At 47.3% G+C, this 17,707-nt stretch overlaps 1 protein-coding gene and 1 pseudogene across 3 annotated transcripts; both read left to right on the top strand.

Annotated features, from left to right (window-relative positions):
• Window positions 1–8,136: 8,136 nt before the first annotated feature.
• Window positions 8,137–9,485, top strand: LOC147982376 (uncharacterized; annotated as a pseudogene).
• A 3,196-nt stretch (window positions 9,486–12,681) lies between these two features.
• LOC125535293 (uncharacterized) lies at window positions 12,682–15,384 on the top strand. 3 transcript variants are annotated; one of them, XM_087517321.1, is made up of 6 exons: window positions 12,682–12,965; window positions 13,719–13,749; window positions 13,850–13,897; window positions 14,038–14,144; window positions 14,337–14,469; window positions 14,567–15,377. In XM_087517321.1, exons 1-4 carry the CDS (start codon window positions 12,733–12,735, stop codon window positions 14,128–14,130), a joined length of 405 nt encoding a protein of 134 aa, XP_087373447.1. In that variant the 5' UTR covers window positions 12,682–12,732; the 3' UTR covers window positions 14,131–14,144; window positions 14,337–14,469; window positions 14,567–15,377. The 3 variants fall into 3 exon arrangements, with proteins under 3 accessions (XP_087373447.1, XP_087373448.1, XP_048554305.1); XM_087517322.1 differs by having other exon boundaries at window positions 13,850–13,894; window positions 14,567–15,374; XM_048698348.2 differs by having other exon boundaries at window positions 14,337–15,384.
• Window positions 15,385–17,707: the final 2,323 nt, after the last annotated feature.

Raw genomic sequence — 17,707 nt, 5'->3', positions numbered from 1 at the left:
GGGACTCTTTTCTTGGTTTTTGAGCTTGTTGAGGCTGATACGGATGGAACAACGACACATCACTTGTACAAGTGGGAAGAGATGACAAGCCTTGGTGACTACGCCTTATTCTTGGGGCCAACGTGCGCCAAGACGATGCACCTGTCAACGATGAGTGAGCGTCCTGGTCCACAAAGAAACCACATCTACTACTCCCACCATCAATGTTTTAACACACGCAAAAAACGGGTACCTAACGAAGCGAAGGTTTTCTTTAAAAGCTCCAACAACGATGGTAGTCGTTTGTACTACAAGAAAGATGAAAGCGTTGGTGGCGGCGTGGAAGGTATCTTGTCCACTGGGTACTATGTATCAGGTGATGGTCATCCTCCCATGTGGCTCTTTGTTTTCTTTCACCACAATCATATCACGATGAAAAGTATGTCACCAATAACAGACACGAAACGAGTTTAGGTTATCACTCTGTTCAACTCTTTGAAAAAAAATGTTATCCAAATGGGCAGTGATCTGCGCCGGCGCACCGGCCCAAGCGCTACGCCGGTCCTATAACAGTCGTTGGATTAATCCATCTGTGCCATCGGATTAAAAAAAAACCACGTCATCCTTTCTCTTCTCCATCCCTCCGCACCGCTTCGTCTCAGATTAGAGAGGAACACTGCGTTGACCGGCTATAGATGACTGTCTTCGCGGCCCTCGCCATGGCCTTCGACGAATCAACGGCGCCTTCGCGGCCCTCGTCGTCGTTGACCCCGCTAATTGTCTCGCCGCCATCCGTCATGATCTACGCATCACCCATGCCCGTTCATGGTCCCTCCTCATCGTCGGTCGCAACATCTTGTACTCGCCGTCGCAGCCCCCTCGCCGTCTCTGGTGCAGCCTCGCCATCCCGGCAAAAGAACGAGCAGCTGGCACCGTCCCAGCGAAAACTATCCCGGTCGCAGTAAAAAACACCGCCGGTCCCAGTAAAAAGCAAAATTTGCCGGTCACAGCTTTTTCTCCGCTGCCGTTGGTTCATGGTAGCAAATGGCAATGCTGGTTGTAGCAAAAAAGCAACGCGGTTGTAGCAGAAAAACCGACGTCGGTGGTATGTGGTAGCATAACGAAATGCCGGTTGTAGCAATAACCGGCGTGGTTGTAGCAAAAGATCAATGCCGGCGATGCGTCGTAGCATAACGAGACCCTGGTTGTAGCAGGTTAGTACACCAGTTGTAGCATCACGCACGGTGGTTCTAGCAGGGCAGTGCTGGTCGGAGCAGCGCCGCGAACTACCGATGCCGGTGGTGCGTTGTAGCAAAAAAAAATGCCAATTAAAGCTTTTTCTGTCTAAGGTTGAAGCTATACTCGTAACAGTTGCAACTTTTTTGAGTTTGGCATTGTTTGGTTGAAGCTTTCCGTGTTGACGGTTGAAGCTTTTTTGATCTAGGCTTGAAGCTTTTTCGTTAATGGTTGCAACCATTCTATGCAGCGGTTCTAACATTGCCTCGCCGGTCGCGTGCCAACGCTCGCCGGTGGTTGCTTCACAAAAAGGAGCTTGCGTCCCAGCATGTCGAGCCTCCGTTTCCAAGCCACGGCCATTCGCTGTTGGAGCATTGAATCTCGGTGCCGATGCTGCTCGTGTGCGCCGTAGGTGTGATTTCCTTGAGAAAGGGAAAGGAGGAGGATGCGCTCATTTTGGTCATTTATCCGTCCATGGCGGCTCGTCCTACAGCAGGCGGCGGTGGTTGGCCTGCAGTAGCAGCGGTGCCACAGTTCATCCCTGGCAGGTTCCCTGGGAACGAGAACAGCGGTATGGATAAGAAACGAAGGGAGAAGGGAGAAGATAAGGCAGGGGGAAAAAGGGAAAGAAAAAAAAAACATGAAACAGAGTATATTTTGATTTGCCGGAGAAGCAGCAGCAACCTACATGCATACATTAACATGACACGATTATAAGGGTGTACCATGTAATAGTAAGTTGATAAATTATGATCACATAAGACTCCTCGGTTAACGCTTGATGCCAGCCAAACTGAGCCAGGCTCGGCCTAAGCTTGCCTCGTGTTTGCCTAATGTCACATCCCAAAATTTTCAAATTTGATAGTGACCAAAATGTATATTATAAATTATATGCATATCATATTTCATTGCATTTTAGCTTTTGGTAATTTGGAAATTTTAGTAAACCCTAATTTAATTAGGGAATTATTTAAATAACCATAGTAAACTCCTATTTGTGTAAAACAGATTTTCAAACATGCATTAGGGCAGGAAATACTTTTCCTATACAATATATATTCCCTACTATTTTTTGTGCCAAATTTGGTGATTTTTGAATTTGATTTGCATTTTCAAGATTTAGCCCTAAGTGGCAGTTAAAATCTGGAAGAAAAAGAAAAAGGCTAGGCAGGCCATCACCGCACAGCTATATCCCCGCCCCTGCCCCACCCTCAATTCACCATCCATTGCAATGTGGATATTAATCACTAAGTAATTACAACACAACAATAAATTTGTAACACACGCAATACATGTGGTCTCTGGTCTGGTTGCGGCGCGGCGGCCCCATGCGGTGGATTTGGTGGTGGCCTGCTTGTTAGCATGATGGAAGGTCAAGCACGACTGACAATGGGACGGTGTACAAGGGATTCGGGGCCTAGTGCCTGGATTTGGCGGTCGCGCCGGCGGTTGCCGTTGTATGGATGATGTCAACGGTTGTCGTGGCAGTGGGTGCTCCCGGTAGCGCCCAGAATTGGGGCGGTGGCCCCTCTTCTTTCGATGGTGGATGACTCCGTGGTCGTGTGGGCGACTCGGAGACTGGATCTCAAGGTGGTGACGGCCTATCTAAGGCTGGTGGCGGTATGGGACGCCCCCTCCATAAAAAAATCGGGTTCAATGCGGCTCGGTAGGTGACACATGCACCTCTTCTGGAGAGGTCGAGCAATGCGTGTCGCCGATAGATGATGCCACCAGCGGATGCTACGCACGACGTCTTATGTGGAGGTGTCAAGTCATGCCTGCTACCGGCTGGTGTTGCTCGGTTGCTCTGGCGGAGTTGTCATGTTTAGCCTGTTGCTAGTGGATTGAAACTGGTGCAATAGTAGCCAGAGGCAGGCGGTATGAGACGTCTTTTCTTGCGTTGTCTTCTTCAGTGATATCCGGCTATCGAGGCGTCGGTAGCTGGAAAAGTGATGATGGTACAAGACAGATTCAATGACGAGTTTGTGCACTCCGGTGGAAACATAAGATCTCTGATCAGGCTATGTCGACACGCGCCTGCATCGTGATCTTGCTGAAGGTGGTGGATTGAAGCTTGGCTTCCGGGATGATAATCTGGAGTTCAACCTTGTGTTGAACTTGCCATCATCGGCGCACGTGCGGCGATTCCTTCTTGATGGCGCAGCCTAGGAGTTGTGTACTTTTCGTTTCTCATGTCGTCTTGTAACATAGGGTTAATGGCTATCTGGTGGAGTTACTGTCGCGAGGCATGCAACCTCAGGTTTATTTTTGCTTTATTTTTTGTGTCGATGTTGTTCGGCTGCTAGCTTTTGCATTATTCATAATATATGGTTGTATGCATCGTCCTAATGTAGAGGCCGGGTGTAATCTCCCTTTTCAATAAAAAAAAACACATGCAATACATATTTTTCCACTACATCTACAAATTATTACAGTACAACCTACATTTTCTCTTGTGAAGAAGAGAAGAAAGAAAAGGCGATAAAGCAACCGAGCTTAACTTTTTTGTTGTTGGTCGTGTTGAAAAGGAAAAGAAAAGAAAAGGGGAAGAAGAAGAACCAGCGCCTCACGAGTTGTGCTCGGATCCTTGTTGTTTGTGCATGATTTGAGGCTTCCACGTATGCTCCAACCCAACAAGTGCTAACTCCTAATAAGAGTATGAGTTGTGTTCGGATCGAAACATAATGTCTCTACTTATTTTATACATGAATTAAGGTTTCCATTTATATACGCCTCCCTTAGATTACGTGACCTTCAAAGCCTGCTCATCGTGGCCAGTTCGGTTTGCCACGTACAGGTGCACGCACAACCTCTTATTTATGTCGTCAGCTAGCATCGATCCCTCCACACATTACGATCAGCCTAACGCACCAAGAATCCAAGATGGCGCCGCCTCATGCGGTAGCCGCCCGCGACGATGGAACCAGGATCCAAGGGATCTCGTCCGGTGAAGATCTGTGGTTACGCCTCCCTGACGATCTCCTCAGCATGGTCTAAGCGAGGCTCGGCTCTCCGCTCGACTGCGTCCGCTTTGCTGCGGTGTGCATGCAGTGGTGCGCTGTCGTGTCGTCCTACCCGCCGCGGCGCGCGCACCCATGGCTGGTCCTCGACCCACATGACGAGGTTGAGACCACGCGTGTGTACAATCCTGGAGACGGCACGATCCTACCACTCACCATGCTCCTCCGGGAGGCGAACGTCTGCCGTTTCGTCGGTTGTCACGCCGGCGGGTGGGTCGGCTATGAGGCGCCGCTCAGGGTGAAGAATGTCTTTACCGGGGATGAGGTGGCGCTGTCCGTGGATCCGAGAAGGAGCATTGTTACGCTCAAGGTAACATTCTCTGGGCCGCCCACCTTGAGCGGGCCTATCCTCGCCGCCCTCACCGACAAGCATGAAGTTGTGATCTGCGGGCTTGGCAAGCCAGAGGGTGGGTGGATGGCACCAAGGTTTTGTGGGGAGCCGGTCCTAGATATCGCCTTCTGCAACGGCCATCTCTATTGCCTCATGCGAAATAGCAACGAGGTCGCCAAGTTCGAGGTCGGCTTGGACAAATATGGTGTGCCGATGTTCGGACATATTCAGTGGCTGGCCATACAAAATCATCATTACATGAAAAACCGCTTCTTTTGTAGCGTGGACGATCCGGATGTGCGTGCCATGTACATTGTTGAGCTACGTGGCAAACTTGCCATGGCAGTGAGGAGGATCTGGGGCCCACAGGCTATGGAGAGGAACTACTTCGGCCACTTTTTCTTGGTATTCGAGCTAGTTGATTCTAATGAGCACATAACAGGGACGCAATGCCTGTACAAGTGGAAAATGGTGTTGAACATGGGCGACCACGCCTTGTACCTAGGACCGACATGCTCCAAGGCGATGCACGTGCCGACGGACCAGCACGGCGGTCCACGAAGAAAGCACATCTACTATTTCCACCATAGATGTTACACACAAAAAGAACTTGTACCCTGTGACGCAAAGGAATTCTTCATGAGCTCCAACAAGAATGATTGTCGTGTATACTACAAGGAAGACGAAAGCTTTGGTAACTGGCAAACATCGGTAGGGTACTATGTGGTGGGTGGTGCTCACCCTCCCATGTGGCTTTTCCCATAGGATATTTAGCCATGTGTATTACGCTCCCGCTTCTCTTTTTCTTTTCTTTATCATGCTCTTGCTTTTATTCCTCAATAATAATGTTACGATGTAGTGTACTAGTATTCTATTATGTCCCCGACAACCATCATCCAACATCCAACTATTTTAATTAGGTTATAGCTTTATGCGCAACTCTTCAAAAACTGTCATGCTACTCAGCTAGTGGTTTGTAAAGTTTTGCTTCTGGTGCATGATGAGAAGTTGAGATCCACGCCGTAGAGTGCGTGACAACGACTTGGGATCACGTTAAAATATCTTTTTGTTGGTGTTGTTGTCTTCAAGAGGCTTTGTTAATCCGTTCTTTATCTTTTTTAGACTGGTTATAGTGGGGAGTAACTTAGACTAGTATCATGCACATGACACTAGACTAAGTTACTATCTTCATAGTGCAAAGTAACATACTAGTAGTGTCATATGTGGCTTCATTTATTAGCTTGTAGACTCGTCTTGTCTTGGGAAGCGCTATGTTACAGTAACATATTATGTTACTACTTCTCATTAACTACATGCCACATAAGCAAAAATTTCTCGAAGTGCGCTATGTTACTACCTAAATTACTCCCACTATGACTAGCCTTTAGTAGTTGTACTACTCTCATTAATTACTTAGCAAATCAAGGTAGATTATGATCTAGGTTTGGCAGCATGTACATTGAATTATGGTCAGCCAGAAAACTGGAATTTTGACCGAGTATAGACTCAGGTTTTGTCAAGAAGAAAAATAGTTTGCCTCTGTACTATGTTAAAAAAAACATACAACATTCAAGAAGGAAGAAAATGAGGCAAGCGACGGCATACCTATGAACATCACGGCTGCGTATCAAAGAGAAGATTAACGAAAAAGGGTTTCCCCCGCTTTGTATTACAAAGCAACCCTCTAATACAATCAACAATAGGAGCTGGGGCTGAAGCAGCACAATCACGCCTAAAAAAATGAAAAAGAAAAAAAAAGAAACAAATGCCGATAACGGCGGATCGACAAAAACGATGAAGCCTCGCGACCGCTGCGTCCACCGAAGATCGCCCACCAAGCTCCGAGACTCCGAAGCGCCGGTACCAATCAACACCTCTAAGAAGGGACGTGACGATGACGACGCTGGTGCCAACGGTTTCCCCCGGTACGCGGCGAGGAGAGAGGAAGGGTAGCCCCGACGCCCTCCAGGAAGGTCCGGCGGCACCCTCAGGCGCCACCACGTCGGTGTTGGCCAAGCCAAAAGGGATTTCTCCCGATCCCATCCTCCACCTCAGGCACTCCGGAGCTCGCCGCCAAACCGACCACCACCCTGCGCTAACACGGACACGAAGCTTCCCACGTTGTCTCACCACGGCACCGCGAAGATGGTCTGCACAAGGAAGAAGAGGAGCCGGGACTAGGGCATCAGCACCGTCGGCATACGGGAGGGTCCCACCTTCACCGTCCACGACGGTAGCCGACCTGACGCCAAAGCAGGAGCCTACCGGGCCCATGGCCCCACAGGCCCGGCAGCTCCCGCCTCCGCGCAGCAGCTGGCACGCCGTCGGCGTCACTGCCCCAGTCCAAGCCGCTCCCCAGCCTCTCCATACATAGGGCGTCGTTGTCGCACCGGAGCCGACCCGCAAGGACCCAGATGGGGCCCTACGGGCCCAAATCTGGGCCGGGGACGCGCCACCGGCCGCCCAGCACCATCAGATCGCCCCGCCGCAAAGAGGTGGCACCACCACGGCGAGCGCCCCCGGCCTCCGCCACCAGGACGCCGGACACCGGCCGGGCACCACCGCCGCCTCCCCCCACCCCGGGAAGGAGGAGCGCGCGGGGGTAAGGGATGGCCCGCCGCCGCCGACACCACCCGGCCCGATCCAGGGGCGACCGCCGGCGACGGCGGGGGGGGGGGGGAGGACGGGGGGAAGGGGCGGACGAGGTGGATGGGGGCGCGCGCCGCCCCGGCCACCTCCCGGGGAGACAGCGGAGGCGGCGGGATGGGGAGGAGGGGAGAGGGAGGGCGGGAAGGGGCGCCCGCGCTGGGCGGCCGGCGGCGGCGGAAAGGGACTAGGGCCCGCCGGCGGCGGGGGAAACCCTAGCGGGAGCGGGGGAGAGGAGCGGGAGCCCAAAAAGAAGATTGCACCCCTCATCAAAGAAAAAAAAAAGATTGCAGGCGACGACTAGCAAAACCTCGTTCGACTAGTGAGCCGGCCTGAAACAAACCTCGTCCGAACATGCTGCCGAGCGGAATTGATGCGCTGAAACAAACATGCTGCCGAGCGGAGTACTTCGCTCGCTCGCAAAACAAACAAGAAGAAGAAGAAGAAGAAGAAGAAGAAGAAGAAGAAGAAGAAGAAGAAGAAGTAAAAGACCCGTCCGGATTCCGGCATCAAACAAATATACGATTAGGTTTTTGTATACGTAGATGGAGGAACGAATTGTTTTTCTTTATTTTATGGGTGTGTTTAGGCACATCTAGATGTGCTTTAGTTATTGCACATTTAAATGAGTGAATTAAGCATAAAGAAGAAAAGAAAAAAAAACAAAAGAAAATACCCACACGAATTTTAACATAAGATCAATGATATAAGACTTAGATGTGCAATACTTATAGCACATCTAGATGTGCTTTAACAAAACTGTTATTTTATTTATATGGTCTCCGACTAGTATACAATATCTAAGTCCGATTCGATTCATGCCTGCATCAAACAAATACCTCCGGCCTTTACTCCCTGTGCTTCGCAACCTCTATTCGTGGTGGCGAGTACCTCATAAACCCCGCATAATATATCCTTCTACAATCGGATCAAGAAGCAGCCTAGCCGGAACACAGATGGAGGAGACGACGAAGGCAGCCGCCGGAGGCGATGCTGGCATCCAAGGGACCTCCCGGGCTGCCGTGGGGCGGTGGTCCAGGCTCCCCGACGACCTCCTCCGCCTAGTCCAGGGCAGGCTCTCCGGCACGATTGACTGCGCCCGCTTCGCCGCCGTGTGCACCTCGTGGCGAGCCATCGGGTCGACGACGCTCCCGCCACGCCTTCCGTGGCTGATCCTTGACCCGACTGGTGATGATTAGGCCAAGCACATGTGTTGCCTTGGAGGTGGCAACATCCTGCCACGGATCCCGTTCCCGACCGAGGCCGTTGGCAGGCACATCATTGGCAGCCACGGTGGTGGCTGGATCGTACTGTCCGATCCCCCGGCGCTTAGGATCATGAACCTCTTCTCTCATGCAGGGGTGACGCTTTCTACACAGCAAAAGGAGATTAGGATCTTGAGCCAGTTCACCGGTACCGACGTAGGGCCATCTAGGGTGGGAAGGTCAGCCTCTCATGCGCACGATGACACCAACGACAAGTTAATTCCGGTGAAGGTGATATTCTCCGAGCCACCCACCTTTAGCAGTTGCATCCTAGCCGCCATCACCAACCAGCATGATGTCGCGATTTGCGGGCTTGGCCAGCCAAGGTATGGATGGACAAGGCGAAGATTCAAGGGGGACAAGGTCGTGGATATCACATTTTGCAATGGCCATCTCTATTGCCACCTGGAACCTAGCAAATATCTTGTCAAGTGTGAGGTCAGCTTGACTGCATATGCTGTGGCGGGGTTCGGAGCTGTCCACTGGTTGGCCAAGCACAACCAATCATTAACGACCGAGACGGATGCCATGTACATTCTTGCGCTGCGTGGCAAGATTGTGATGGTGGTGAGAAGGACAATGATGGGGAGCGAACAACCGTGGCCATGCGAGCCTTTTTTCTCGGTGTTAGTACTCGTTGATGCTGATACAGATGGAGTGGGGACGCGTCACTCATACAAGTGGGAAGAGGTGAGAAGCTTAGGCAACCACGCCTTGTTCTTAGGGCCGACGTGTGCCAAGGCAATGCACGTGTCGATGAGTAAGCGTGACTGCCCACAAAGAAACCACATCTACTACATTCACAATCGATACTACACACAGAGAAGTTTGGTGCCTAAAGATGCCAAGGAGTTCTTTACGAGTTCCAACAAATATGGTTACGGTCGCCGTGTGTATTACAAGAAAGAAAAAAGGAATGACAATGGCGTGAATAAGATTACGTCGGTAGAGTACTATTTATCTGGCAGTGGACATCCTCCCATGTGGCTTTTGCCTCGGGATCTTTAGCCAAGTTATCTTGTTTTGGTGTTAGCTCTCCTATGTTATCCAACCTGTACATGTTTGGTCTTTTGTAATTTTTTTGAGTGTCCGTTTTTCATTAACTTAATTTTAATTCTGAAGTTATTTTTCATAGATTTACGATAGAAAATCAATCACTCACGCACCATGGAATCAATATTCATAATATATAAATTTAGTATTGTAGATGTTGATATTTATTCAATGTAAATTTGGTTAAACTTTGCGTAGTTTTACTTCAAACAATTTTTTTATTCAGAGTAAAAAGAAACGGAGGGAGTACGCTAGTCACTCGGATGCATGCATCATGTGTGATGCGAACACAATTAGCAGCTAGCCAATAGTTTATTTTTCTGTTGTGGAAATAAGCAGCTAGCTAGTGTTGGATCATTTCTTGCTTTCGATTACAGCGGGTGAATGTGATTGGCAATCCCTTCAGTTTCGCATGTGTATGGGCGTACTCCCTCCGTCCGTGAATAAGTGTACTTCTAACTTTTGTCCTAGGTCAAAGTTTTAAAACTTTGACCAACTTTATAGGGAAAAGTACTAGCATTTATGACACTAAATTAATATCACTAGATCTATCTTGAAATGTACTTTCATAGTATATTAATTTGATGTCATATATGTTATTACTCTTTTGTAAATAGTTGGTCAAAATTTTAAAACTTTGACTTAAAGACAAAAGCTAGAAGTACACTTATTCGTGAACGGAGGGAGTATATAGGAATGACAGGTGCACGTAAATAAGATTGGATCGGGTTTTCAATTGGTTGATGAATGGATTTGCTTTGGGGGATGAGAAAATAGATAAAGCACTCGACTATGGCTGAAGGATTCTCTGCAAGATGAAGGGTTCTCTGCATGATAAACCGCTCCATTGAGAAAATAGATAAACCGCTCCACGATTATAGAGAGTATGTTCTAATCTCGTGAGATGAAGGGTTCTCTGCATGATCTTTCCGAAGAAGAAATCAGTGTTGATGTGGTTAAAAGGGCAGATAATCCAATGGTTGATTGGGAAGCTCACTTGAGTATATACAACAAAAGCATACAAAAAGTGAGCTCGAACAGTACTTGAATGAAGAGTTGTACCCTCCAAAGAAAGATTTCGATATCCTGGAATTGTGGAAATAGAATGCACCCAACTATCTGGTCATGGATTGCATCGCTTGTGACATTCTAGCTATCCAAGCGTCAATGGTGGCGTCTGAGTCGGCATTCAGCACCAACGGAATAGTCATCAACGATCATAGAACCAGGCTGAAGAGCGACACTGCAGAGGCGTTGATTTGCCTCCAAGATTGCCTGAAATCTGCTGCTTTCAATCATTCAGACCCTATACCTACCACTAAGATTGACGATGAAGATTGCTTGGTAAGTTAGAAATAAGCAAGTCTCCATTTTCTGTACTGCGACAATTACTTTCTCATGTATTGTTTTTTGCCTCCGGTGTCCTACCAAGCAAGAAATACACTGAAGAAGTGCATGTCCGCATGTTGGCTAGCTGCATGTATGTTATTTGAACAAATGATCGGCATGAAAAAGCTTGATACAAGCTACATAATAAATTACTGCAACTTTGTTCTAATATTCAGTAGCAGTCTTCAGAGTAGCTGCCACTGACTCAGGAAAAGTTCAGGACTAAAATTTGATGTTCAGGAAAATCAAATTCAGCATGAAGCTGCCATTGACATGTCATTCATCGTAAAGTTCAGGCGAATCTGAATGTATGTTCAGGACTATGGAATCGGATGTTCAACCACATGATCAGGATGTGAAATCCAAAACCTGAATGTGATGTTCAAGCTAGCACTGATGTATGTTCACTGAAATTATGTTAGTTTTAAAACTGCTCGTTGCTGCATTTGAGGAACTGAATCTAACATTGTATCAAATGAACGGATGATTTGCTCGTTGTTGCAAATCTGAATGTACTTTTAACATTGTGCAGGACTGAAATCTGAATGTGAAGCTGATACAAAGCTAGCACTGAGCAAATCTGTACATTGTGTGCACATGGACAGTGAAATCTGTATGTATATAGCTAGTTTGCAAATTGCAAACTAAGCGTGCTTACCAGGACACAAAACTGACTCTACACACTAGTGAAAGCAGTTTTTTTTTGTTTATGAAGGGTACTAGTGAAACTAGGTAAACTGGTGTGGACGTCCGCATGTGGCCGCCCAGCATAGCAGGCAGTCAAAACGTGCGGACGCGGACGCTGCAACTGCATGATTTAGAATTGCGGACGTGGACGGGCCGCCGACGCGTCCGCCAGCATCCAGAGCTCCACATAAATCCCAACAAGCCCACGCTCACCTTGGATATAATTAACTCTATCTATGCAGTATTTTTAAGCAACACTTTCTACTTACGTGTTTAATAATTCTCTAGTCAATTACCATGTTTTACCTTCAGTACACATTAGCAATGCGGACACGATGCTTTGGAATGTTTCGTGGTATTACTTGACATGATTTACCTTCAGTACAGATTAGCTTAGCTCATGTAATTATTGCATACACTAGCAACATATTTGAAGCATGCATGACACAAGACAAACACGCATTTAGACTGGATGATGCTATTTCCCGATCGTTCGGTTTACGTTGGCACACGATAAAACATAGAAATAAGTGTTTTGTTCTGTATCTCCTCAGTGTACTTCTATGTACTATTGCACGTAAGCGGTTGATTACTTTTTTTGTGTGTGAATACATACCTCGGCTGATTACTGATCCTTCAAATATCTTGTCTTTTTCTTCCATAGTGGTAATGTCTTGTTGAAATTTGGGATTCATTTCGAGCTACAACTGTTACGTACAGAGGCATGCAATGTTGGATTTGACATTGCGGAGTGGTATGATTGATCCTTCATAAGGTCGTATTTATGCAAGTTATGTAAATACTCGTCGAATACATTCGTCTGTACATATATGTAATTTATATGTAGATAATCTACATCTTCTACACTACTATTAAACAATCGAATAAGAATTTTCTTATGTGTACCCCGCAATTAGACCCACAACACTACACAAACCAATCTGTACCGTACAATTAGGCCCACAAATCTTAATCTAACAGTCATTATTAATCTAATAGCATTTTGGGGTGGAGTTAGCAATTCCCAATGGCCGACCATTATTCCGTCCATAGAGGAATATTCCACGCACTGCGCCCACAACTCCCCATACAACGCTCATTCCTCTATTTGGCTCGTGAAGTCGTGATGAAACCCTTCCTGTCTCCCTCTCTCGATCTGCGCCGCCGGCTCACTTCCCTCGATCTGCGCTCGGCTCTTCCACTGCGGCACATCAAGGGAAGAAGATGGGATTGGGGGGCGAGCGGCTGCGGAGCGCGGGCGGCCTGCGGCGGGCGAGGGCCTGCGGGGCGGCGAAGAGGGGATACTCCGGTGGGCTACCAGCGGCGACAGAGGCTTAGCGCCTGCTTCTTCTCCAGATGGTACGAACCGGCCCTTCTCCCACCTTGTATCTTTGCAGCTTGTCCCGTCTTTCCGACCTAGCCGAGAGAGAGATAGAGAGGATATTGAGATGGCATTTATGGCTTTTTTTAATTAATTTTGTATCTCTGTGTTGTTCAAACAACCTGGGCTCACACCTGACTGCCATAAGAGCAAGCTGAAAGTGGTGTACAAGAAGTACTCCAGCGAGAAGCTGGGATGAGTCTTCCTGCGCACGGCTGTAATCGACTTCTGCAAATAATATACAGTTGCTATACTATTAGTTTACAATAAAACATGTCCAACCAGCTTAAATCTAGCAATACTTATCTGGAATGGAACAACGTGTCTAGCCAACTTAACATATTCTTTTAATTCTACATCTCCAACTAGAAAGCAATCTTTTGCTGGGAAATCAGTTGTAAATTAAATTAATAACCAGGAAACTGTCTCTTCTTGGAATATTATGATAAAATCAACAATTTTAATGATGGAGATCTGCTTCAGTTGTATGCTCTCTTGTAGCAAGGTGCTGGATGGTTTATCTTTGATGTGCTTGGTTATGTCTTAAGGTTCAAACGAAAGAAGTACTGAAACTCTGAAAGTCTGTTCTGTCCATGCCACCAAACTACGAGAGATTTTGTGCAACTAATGGATAGTTTCGTTTTTAGATCAAAAGTATTTCCTCCAATACTTGTTCAACTACTTCGGACTGGAATTAATGTAGCTCTTTTGGTTCCCTTATTTTTTTTCAGGTTCATCGCCAACTCACTGCTGCTCATAGAGGTGAGTCAAAGGCTGTAACAATCTCTGTCATTATTTTGCTGCTCAGATAGGAGTTCGAGAAATCATGAATTACCTGACAGATAATGCAACCAAAACACAGGAAGAGAAACATATATGGTGGATGATGTCTATCATGCTTTTGCAGGTAGTAGTATGCATCCACACAATTCAAATTCATGTTCTGGAAGGATATTGTCCAACTAATCATGTATTAATTTTATAGTTAAATTTGTTGTTTTACTTCTATCCTAACTGAGTTCTAATAATCAATATATGATTCTGCTACAGACTTCCAAGGACAGTTACAACAATTCTGGAGCATGTATTGTCCTCAGTCCTCCTGATTTTGCTACCGTCATTTCCATAGTATTCAAGATGTAAAACCTCGACCTGTGGTATGTGATTAATATTGTGTTCCTAATCTTGAAAAGTTTATGTCATGAATAGTACTTGATTCTATCATGTTTGTGTAGTATCAATTATTTTTGCTGGAAGACTACCGTGAGGCGTATCATTTTAGTATGGTACTTGTATCTTAGGGTATGGGAAATAATTGTACTAAACTATTTTTTCCGTGTGACTTACAGGAAGTAATTGTTTCCGATGAAGAGTTAAATCTAGCGCCATGGATGACAACAATTCAGGCTTTTAACTAAATATTTTGTCATGTTCGCAATCGGCTGGTTCATTTAACCTGATATGTATCCACATAACCATCAGGTAAAATATTTCATCAAGTAATTAGTGGAAATATTGAATATGGAGAGTCAGCATCACAGTTCGGAGGGAGCTTCATTTCTCAAACTTTCTGGAGCAGATATTCTTGGTCATTTTCGAAGGATGGGTGCTGGACTTGGCACATTTCCCTGAGAGGATTGTTCCGGCAGTAAATAGTGGTTTTTGATAGAATTATGTATTTGTATTTGGCAGTGCCTCACGTACGATCAAAGCTGGTCCGATTTGGTACGATAGCGCAATCCACTGTGAATCCACCTTGAGCCAGCGTTGATCAACGGTGGCCATACTACTTCGTACAGAAATCGTACAAATTCTGTCGTACGTGAAGCAATGCTCATTTGTATTACGCCCTGCTACCAATTTTGATTCTTGTTCTCTGGTAATCTACAGAACATGAATTCTAACTGTGTCCAACCATAAGGGCAGGACGCATCCCTCATTTTGTCATGTATTTGTTTTTCTCTTGAGTTTCTATGAAAGAGATAGTTGTTAGGCTCCGTAAAACCAATAGAAAGTATGAAACAATGAAACATCCGGATGCTGTTACCTTTTTCCTAAATTAGTCCTTTCAAGTTGAAACCCTTCCTCACTTTGGAATGCTTCTAGCCCATTTGATCATTGCATTGTCTCTATTATCCGTCTTCTCTGCTTCTTTGGTAAAGCTCACCCAGCTGGCGCTAGCACATGCCGATTTCCATCTGCATGTACCAGTAGGAGAGGTGAGTGGTGCCGTGGGTTGAGGAAAATGATGTACAAGGGGAAGTCAAGGAAAGAGGTGTTGCCCCAAAGGATCTCATCAAGCGTAGGCGCGAGCGTGCACTTGAAAGGGATGAGGCGGTGGAGGGGTGTCGTTATTGTATACAAGACATGACTTCAAATATAGGAGACGTGCATTGCACGTGCAAACTTACTAGTGGTTGTAACACAAAGAAAATATGACTTGGTACATTAGTAGTATCAATTTTTGCCACAGAAATATTTCATATTTAATTTGCAAGCATCGAAACTTTGGAAGTAATGGAGAATCATTTTTTTAGAAGATTTAGAGAAACATCCTTCGCGGACAATATTTTTTTTTTTGAGAAATGCGGACAGACTATTATAGTAGTAGGAAACTCCCTCGAAAAACAAGTAGGAAAACGAACGGATGCAACGGGCTGCGCTAAACCTTGATAGTCTGTGAAAGCCCGTTCTAGTCCTCATGCGCGATCGTGGCCCGTTAGGTTATCTCATCCTGCAACTCGTACCATAGATCGAGGATGGAGGATTTTCTCAAAAAAAAAAAAGATCCAGCATCCCCAACGATCTCCTCAACATAATCTACCCCGGCTTCGTCGCTGGTCCGGTGGACCGTGTCCGCTTTGCGGCCGTGTGCACATCGTGGCACGCCGTCACGTCAAGGCACCCTCCATGCCACGTCCTCCCATGACTGATCCTCGACCCGAGCGGCCGCGACAAGGCGAAGTACTAGCGTTCCCTCCAAGCTGGCGTTGTCCTGCAAAGCTTCCCTGATCCCAAGCAAGGCCATCGGCACACGCTTTGTTGGCACCCACGACGGCGGCTGGGGCGTCGCCTCCTGGGGCTGGGACCGATTGAGGATCGTGAACCTATTCACCGGTGCCGAGAGCTTCGACAACCAGTTTGTCCCGCTTAAGGTAATAATCTCCTCGACACCCACGTCGCGCCACTGTATATATCCTCGCTGCCATCACCTACAACTATGAACTTGTGATTTGCACGCTTGGCCAACAATGCATGTATGTATGCCCCAAAGCTTTCGTCGGACGGAAAGCTGGATATTGCCTTCTGCAATAGTCAACTTTTCTGCCTCATGTCAGTTACCAAGAAGATCGTCATGTTTGAGGCCATCTTGGATGAACGTGCTGTGCTTGTGTTCAGTCCCGGCCGGCTTCATATACAGAACAAGCACAGCACAGCACGTTCCATTCCTCTCCGCTTCGCCAGCGGGTTCCAGCAAGCAAACCCCGTGCAGAGCTCTGATTCACTGGTCGGTTGAACGAGCTAGGGATCTCGTTGCGGCAGGCGGTGGTCGGCATGGCATGGATCATGCTGGCCCCTTGGTGCTGTCGGCGGCAAGGGTGGTCGTGGTAGCGCCTGGGTAGGCTCAGATGGATGCAACCGGTGGTGGTGATCATGTGTGCTTGGGGCCAGATCCGGCTACCCCAATTTTACTCATTCCAGTGATGTTGCGGTACTCGGTGTTGGTGTCCCTTTTTCAGGCGTGGGGCAGTGACACGGCCACATGGCTGCGTGCTGCAGCTCACAGTGTGGCATTGTGTTGCATGTTGCATAAAGGTTGGGCGGTTATGAGGCAGGCCCGCTCTGGCCGGCGGCGACGACTCCTGGTTGCTGGGCAAGGCAGGTGGTGGGCACAATTAATGGAGGCATGTGGTCATGGTGGTTGTGTAGCGGGGAGGTGCACAGCCATGGTGACGGCTCAGTGGGTGTAGTGGTCATGCTGGCGTGGTGGTGCTGCGGGTGCCCCGTAGTAGAGACTTGTGGTTGGCCTCAACGTGTTGGCTTAGCAGGGTGCCAACTTCGGTGGTGGGGTTTTGTTGGCATCTCTTTGCTCATTCCTCTATGCTTTGGTGTGGTTGTGTAGTCCTTCTGCTCTGATCTTGTATGGTTCGTCATTTCATTGATTAATATGATTAGAGTCACGGCTCCGTCTTGCAGGTTCATAGCGGTTAGGCTTCCTCACAGGGCCTGCGAAAGTGGTGAGTTATTAGACTATGCGCGAGGATTGGATTTGCTCGTGGGTGTCCTTTGCATCCTTAGGAGGCATTACCGAAGAGATCTTCTCTCATCACTGGGCCATGCACGATCGGAGTATAAGTGGGGTGGTTGTGTGCTGGTTTGGGCAAAAGCTCTATGGTCAAACGGGGGTCAACACTGGCGATGACGACATCATTGGGACTCGTTTCCCTTCTTGAAAGAGTTACCAAAATCCTCACTCACAATCGCTCTGGGTAGAAGCCACATTTGGAGGTGGTGGCCTATTTTGAGCAATGTTGGGGTTGTGCTGTTTTTTTTCTTGTTCCATGTGGTTTTCGGCCTAGTTTCCCTTCATAAACCGGGACACTATATTTTTGCCTTTTCCTATCTTGATAGAATGGGCAGAGCTCCTGCCGTGCATCATGAAAGATAAAGAAAACACCAACAGGGTTAGTCCATGTTTGTCTTGTTTAAATCTACTATA

This window comes from Triticum urartu, chromosome 3A (assembly GCF_056163025.1).
Source record: "Triticum urartu cultivar PI428250 chromosome 3A, HENAU_Tu73, whole genome shotgun sequence".
Lineage (NCBI taxonomy): Eukaryota > Viridiplantae > Streptophyta > Magnoliopsida > Poales > Poaceae > Triticum > Triticum urartu.
This window is presented reverse-complemented; position numbering and strand designations above follow the sequence as displayed.